This window comes from Anarrhichthys ocellatus, unplaced genomic scaffold (genome assembly GCF_004355925.1).
Source record: "Anarrhichthys ocellatus isolate YVR2014 unplaced genomic scaffold, GSC_Weel_1.0 scaffold620, whole genome shotgun sequence".
Taxonomy (NCBI): domain Eukaryota; kingdom Metazoa; phylum Chordata; class Actinopteri; order Perciformes; family Anarhichadidae; genus Anarrhichthys; species Anarrhichthys ocellatus.
In genome coordinates, this window is record NW_022280594.1 from 18,025 (window position 1) to 24,682 (window position 6,658).

Genomic DNA, 6,658 nt, shown 5'->3' on the forward strand with positions numbered 1-6,658 from the left:
AACAGCTGGACTTCAGCTTGCTGAGCCAGCGAGCCAACCCTGGAAGAGCTGTTTGTTGTCTGCAGCCAATCAGATCACAGCATGGTGATCATGTGACTTCTGGTAAACGGGCTGTGTGTGTGAACTCCTCTTCTTCTGCTGCTCTTTTGTTGCTGCTTCATCTCTCACTGATGAATACTACAAACAGTACTACTGATACTACTACTGATGAATACTACAGTAATAATACTGATACTACTACGATTTATATATAAATTCAAGTCATTATAAGATTCTTTATATTGTTATATAATATTGTTATAAACCCTTATGGACATTAATGAGTGCTTATAACTATAATTATACTTTATAACACAAGTATAAATTACTATGAACGGACTATAACACAAAGAGAAACATTATTTTAGTTCATAAAGTTTATTCTCAGATCAAAGTGATTCACTTCAGTTCAGAAACAAAAACAGTTTTTTACATTTTCAGTCACATTTTTCTCCCAAACGTTCTGTTGACTTAAATATTCAAACATTTGAATAATGTTCTCTTTCTATCATCTCGAGTCAATAAACTGCAGCTCATTCATAAATGAGTTGCCATAAATGGATGTTGACAGAATATCTTTCAACATTTTGTGTATTTGTTCAATATGAACATTTTTCTGATGAATTAAAGAAAATCTTTAACTTTAAATACATCTCAAAGCAGCTCAGACTCACAGTAACATAAAACACATTCAAATAATATTACACTGAATGATGCTAAATATCTTCAAATGTCAGTTTCTGGATTTCAGTGTTTTCTTCTCATCCATCACTCAACAACAAGCTGATTTACATCTGAGATGATCAATAACGTTAATATATAAACGTGAATAACTGAATAGTTATAAATAAATGTGTCTTCAGTCTTTTAATGGAAAAGAAGATTTCTGAACAGCACAAAATCCTTAAGTCACTTCAGAAACCAAATTTTCGGAGGAGTTCATGGTCTCCATAATTCTCCATCGTTTCATAAACGTCTCCATCAGTGCAGGAAGTCTCCTTCAGTACTTCAGTCCTCCTGGGTGCACAGGGTCCCGGCCAGTCGGTCCCAGTGGGTGAAGTAGGGGGCGTAGTTACAGTTGGACTTGAGGTGGTGCAGGTCGTGGTGTGGGGCCCCGCCGTAGAGGCCCAGAGGCACCAGGCGGTGGGAGGACCAGGGCAGGTCGTATCCACAGTGATCCTCTACCGACAGACTGATGTTCACCACGAAGAAGACCAGCTCCGTCAGAGGATGACAACTGAGAAGAAACGGGGTCATCGCGGAGAAGAAGCCCAAACTGAGGGTCTCCCAGACTCCAGAGTGCTCCGTGGTCAGGGAGGAGGTGGAGGAGAAGGTGTGGTGCACCTGGAGGAGGAGGAGGGAAAGGTTGTTATTATTATTATTATTCCTTTCTCCAAACGTCTTCAGTTTAAAGTCCTCATAAAGAAAAGTAGAAATGATCACAACCAAGCAACTTGAATTTGAGGAAATGTTGCTCTTATTAATATTTTACACTTTGTTAATGATCTTTTTCTAATAATTGACATTTCTATCTGTCACATGTGAGTCTTGGTTCAGGTACCCACCTTGTGGAAGTTGCAGTAGAGCCATGGGACTCGGTGGTGCAGCAGGTGCCAGATGAAGCTCTGGAAGTCAAACAGCAGCAGACAGACCAGCACCTGAGCCAGCAGACGGGCGAGGGGCGGAGCCTCCTGAGGCAGGTGGACTGGTCTCAGGTACCAGTGCATCACGGTCAGAGGCAGGATGAAAACCACGTGGTTGTAGAGCGTCACAGCCAGGCAGCTCCGCACCGAGGCCCAGCTGACAGAGCTTCGAGGCTGCAGCTTGTACCTGTGCACCAGGGCCCACCTGGAGGACAGCAGGTCCAGCAGCAGGAAGGGTGCGCAGCAAGACAGGTAGACAGACAGGGAAAAGAGGACGGGGAACACAGGTGAGTGCATGAGGGACGAGTGTCCCAGGAGGAAGGTCCAGAGAGGCTGCAGCAGCATCCTGCTATCAGAGTCAGTCATTATGGGATTAAGGCTGAGAGAAGAGCCACAGCTGCTTTTATAGTAGCTTGGCCCCGCCCACCGCCCTGACGTCATCACGCCCTTATAAGGACTCTTCCTACTGTTGAAGCAGAAGTCGGAGTCAGAGGAAGAAACGAGTTGAGGCACAAACGATAGCCTCTGCTGCTGATTTTACAGAGAAAGACTGAACGCACCTTCAGGTCTCAAACCTCTTTTCTCTCCACGGGTTCACATGTTTTGTGATGATCAGGAAGATGAGACACTCTTCTTCTGTGGTGCGGTGGTGACCTCTACTGGACTTTACTGGACTTGCACTTTAAGAACATTCTTGTGTTATAATCTCCTTAGTACTTTATGATATCACTTATACATATTCATTATGATTTATAACAATAAAGCATCTTATTATGACTCATAAAGTATCAAAATATAATCATGTTTGTGGTGGTTGTCTCTTTGTGGTGGTTGTGTGTCTCTTTGATGGTTAGTTAGTGAAATCTTGATAATATTAATATAAAACAAGTTTTTGTCTAAATGTGTATGAACCTGAGAATAATGTGTCTCCACTGGTGGAGTGTTTGCTCTGTGACTCGTCACATTACAGTCATTCAACAGACGCTTTTATCCAAAGCAACTTACACCATAGGCACAGCTACGGGAGCCATTTAGGGGTTAAGTGTCTTGCTCAAGGACACATCGACATGCGACTAGCAGAGCCGAGGATCGAACCCCCGACTCTGAATGACGGTCCTGCTCTCCACTTGGCCACAGTCGCTCTACAGTTAAGTAGCATGCTCTCCTTTTAGAGCAGGACTTATTATAATATATCTTATTCTGCAGAATGAGTACTTTTAGTACTTTAAGTACATTTTGATGCTGATACTTTTACTTTAGTTATACTTTGAATGAAGGACTTTTACTTTTAACTTGTAACAGAATATTTCCACACTGAGGTACACACAGTACTTTTACTGCAGTAACAGATCAGAGTACTTGAGTATTATTGAATAAGTTGCATTCAAAAGCTCTTAAAAACATGAACATAGCAGGAACATCTCCAGTCCAGTAGATGGCGAATAAACACCAACGAAGAAGAACCTAGCTGGAAGTTCGTGACACTACTATAATGTACACGAAGAAGAAGAGAAACACTTCCGGTGTCTTCACGTCTCCTCCGGTCTGTTAGTGAACTAACTTTAATGTCGGACTTATTTCTCCTAAAGCGTCGCTTTTTGGATTCAATGTAACACGTTTAAAAACAAACCAGAAACAACCGAGCTCAGCTGATGCTGCTAAACAGTTAGCATCTGCCATCCGACAGAATGAGCTCCTCCACCGGTCTGCACACACAGCTGTCCGTCATCATGGAGGCGCTGGTCCACGCTGCGGTGGCGGAGCTGCAGAAGCTGGAGGAGGACGGAGGGGGGTTAGACCCTAACCCTGGTGACCTCCAGGTGGTCCGGACCGGAGAAGGGCCTCGTCAGGGGAACAGACTGAAGACCCACAGCCAGGAGAAGATGGTGAGGAGGGGGGGAGGGGGTTCTGTTACAGCTGAGGGTTATGTTTCATTATTATGTTTGACTTGTTTTATTTTCAGTGAAGTTCAGATTGAACACAACAGACAAACAAGATTAATATTAATGAACACAAAGAAACTAGAAAAGACTCGAGACACGTAAGAGACGTGAGACTCGAGACATACAGACAGGAGGAAATAAGATTGGACCCATTGTAAATGGTGAACAGTTGTTGTCCCTTATGAATAAATCGCTGTATGAAGAGCTGACTGGTGCTGTTGTTGTCTTTGAGCTGACTGGTGGTGGTGGTGGTGTTGTCCTTGTGACCGTTGACTCGTCAGGTGCAGTTTGCGTCCCTCATGGAGGTTCTGGGTAACGAGGCTTTGGGTAAGATCATGAACGTGGTGGATGAAGCCAGACTGCTGGTGGAGCCTCCGTCTGTGAGGGGGGTCAGGAGACCTCAGACCAGCATCCTCAACATCCTCAACAACACATGTGTTGGTACGCAGGCCACGCCTCCACAATCCAACCAATCAGGAAGGTCCCACATGATGATGTCATACTAACCATACCTGTGATCTGTCTGTCACAGAGGTGGAGCACTCGTACGGAGTCCGACTGGAGATGTCCAACACTCACAGATCCACTCAGGTAAGACTCACCTGTTGACTCACCTGCTCATCAGTGGTGCGTTCACTGACCGTCCCGTCCCTGTTCGTTGTGTGACTTCAGACCAAACCAAAGAACGAGGGAACAGAAAACCTGTTGGTGACCAGTAAAGACGAACACGGCAACATGGACCTGGGAGCCATTGCTGAGAGTGAGTACCTGATCAATACCTCATCAATCGCTAATGCTAATCGCTAGCTTACACTTATCACTGAAATACACAACTGTTTATGTCACAATAACAGCTCATTTACCAAACCCTCAACATGCTAGTCATTAGCATTAGCATTAGCGATCAGCTAAGTAACGTAGACGTCCAGCTCTTCATTGGAGTTTTTTATGTTCTGTAACTGTAGCATTAAATCAAGGGGGACTTAGCATGCTAGCTAACTAGCTAAAAATACTAAATACATAACAGGATGTTTCAAACTCTGTTCTAACGTCTGATTTGTCCGTCACAGAGGTCAAACACTCCGACACTCACAGATCCACTCAGGTAAGACTGACTCACCTGTTCACCAGCGGTGCGTTCACTGACCTGACTGTGACGTCTGTTCATTTGTGTGTCTGCAGACCAAACCGCAGAACGAGGGAACTGAGAACCCGTTTGTCCCGGCGGTGACGATCAAAGACGAACACGGCAACATCGACCTGGGAGCCATCGCTGAGAGTGAGTACCTGATCAAAACATGCTGCTCTCATAGTTAGAAACAGGAAATCAATCGTCCCATAAATATGTCTCTGATTAATTAACTGTCATCTTTGTGTTTTCCTTCCAGGAGCTCGAGTTGAAGCCGCCGAGCCGGTAACCTCTGACCTCCAGCAGAGGGTCTCCGGCCCTCCAGAGTTCGTCCTTCAGAGCATGACCTGGAAGTACTTCTCTTGTACGGCGTGCGGTAAATCGTTCACGTCTCAGAGCAGCCTGAAGGTTCACCGGCGCGTCCACACGGGAGAGAAACCGTTCTGCTGCTCCATCTGTGGCCGAGCGTTCCGTCAGCGACAGAGTCTGAGGAGCCACGAGAGGACACACGGCGGCGAGCGGACGCACGGCGGCGAGCGGCCGCACGTGTGTCCGCAGTGCGGTAAGCGTTTCTCTAAGCAGACGCAGCTGAAGACGCACGCCATCGTCCACACGGGGGAGAAACCATACGGCTGTGACGTCTGCGGCCACCGCTTCAACTTGCTGCAGAACCTGCAGCGCCACGCGCACACGCACACCAGCAACAAGATCTACGTGTGCACCGCCTGCGGTAAAGGCTTCACCCGCGCCGTCACGCTGAAGACGCACGAGCTCATCCACACCGGGCAGAAGCCCTTCAAGTGCGATCAATGCTCCAAAAGCTTCCGGCACTCCGTCAACCTCAAGAACCACCAGAGGATCCACAGCGGCCTGAGGCCCTTCGGCTGCGACCTCTGCGGGAAAACCTTCCGCCAGTCGGTGAACCTGAAGATCCACCGGAGGATCCACACCGGCGAGCGCCCCTTCGGCTGCCGGGAGTGCGGCAAGACGTTCAGCCAGCAGAGCAGCCTGATCTCTCACGGACGCACACACTCCACGGAGCGGCCGTTCGGCTGCAGCTTCTGCGACAAGAAGTTCAACAACGCCAACAGCCTGAAGCTGCACCTGCGGGTCCACACTGGAGAGAAACCGTACGCCTGCGACGTCTGCGGGAAGACCTTCAGCCAGGGAAGCCACCTGAGGACGCACAAGAGACACGTCCACGCCGGAGGCAAGCAGTTCATCTGTGACAAGTGTGGGAAGAGGTACTCAGACCAGCGCAACCTGAAGCTGCACAAGTGCGGCTACGCGTGAACGTCAGAGATGAAACGGGCCGTTTCTTTAGTGGAGTCTGGTTCGGAGATGTTAATGATGATGGGGGGGGGGGGGTTAAACCAATCAGAGCTCATACATGTTGATGCTTCCTTTGGTCCTGAAGCTCAGTCAGTTTAAATACTACACTACCCATGAGCCTCTTTGTTCTTTCAGATGTTTCAACCACTGAAAATGGAACTAATGATGTCACCTGATACAAGCCCGCCTACTGAAACACTGCTCTCTGATTGGTTGTAACCACTACTTAGTTCCAATTATGTTGCTGAAATGGTCTGTAAATGTGTAAAATATGCACATTAATGCTTTTTATAATGTTATAGATTATATTTTTCATTTGTTGGAAAATAAATAAATACAATTTACAAACCAGTTTGTTCTTTAATGAGCCTTTAAAGTGGTCACATGACACTTCTGATTAAATATTCACTGTTACAAGTAAAACTCAACAAATACGCTAAAATAATATCAATTAAATTTTGTTTGTTTTTATGAATTTCTGCTTATCACTGTCTTTTCTTTCTGGATAATATATGTGTATGTATATATGTATGTATATATGTGTGTATATGTGTGTATATATATATGTGTGT

At 46.1% G+C, this 6,658-nt stretch overlaps 2 protein-coding genes across 2 annotated transcripts; one reads left to right on the top strand and one right to left on the bottom strand.

Annotated features, from left to right (window-relative positions):
• Positions 1–405: 405 nt before the first annotated feature.
• On the bottom strand, positions 406–2,039 carry ch25h (cholesterol 25-hydroxylase). The gene is made up of 2 exons (XM_031838290.1): positions 1,605–2,039; positions 406–1,383 (listed from the first exon to the last, which is right to left on the bottom strand). Exons 1-2 carry the CDS (start codon positions 2,025–2,027, stop codon positions 1,048–1,050), a joined length of 759 nt encoding a protein of 252 aa, XP_031694150.1. The 5' UTR covers positions 2,028–2,039; the 3' UTR covers positions 406–1,047.
• Positions 2,040–3,180: 1,141 nt separating this feature from the next.
• Positions 3,181–6,078, top strand: LOC116376806 (gastrula zinc finger protein XlCGF26.1). The gene is made up of 7 exons (XM_031838289.1): positions 3,181–3,568; positions 3,907–4,066; positions 4,158–4,216; positions 4,298–4,385; positions 4,696–4,730; positions 4,808–4,904; positions 5,014–6,078. The coding sequence occupies exons 1-7, from the start codon at positions 3,371–3,373 to the stop codon at positions 6,045–6,047; spliced, it is 1,671 nt and encodes a 556-aa protein (XP_031694149.1). The 5' UTR covers positions 3,181–3,370; the 3' UTR covers positions 6,048–6,078.
• Positions 6,079–6,658: the final 580 nt, after the last annotated feature.

Bases quoted from the DNA above. Each gene is read 5' to 3' on its own strand.
- ch25h (XM_031838290.1), bottom strand. From the start codon at position 2,027: ATGCTGCTGCAGCCTCTCTGGACCTTCCTCCTGGGACACTCGTCCCTC. The intron at 1,384-1,604 runs GTGGGTACCTGA...CTCCTCCTCCAG, and splicing joins TCTACTGCAACTTCCACAAG to GTGCACCACACCTTCTCCTC.
- LOC116376806 (XM_031838289.1), top strand. From the start codon at position 3,371: ATGAGCTCCTCCACCGGTCTGCACACACAGCTGTCCGTCATCATGGAG. The intron at 4,217-4,297 runs GTAAGACTCACC...GTGTGACTTCAG, and splicing joins ACACTCACAGATCCACTCAG to ACCAAACCAAAGAACGAGGG. The intron at 4,731-4,807 runs GTAAGACTGACT...GTGTGTCTGCAG, and splicing joins ACACTCACAGATCCACTCAG to ACCAAACCGCAGAACGAGGG.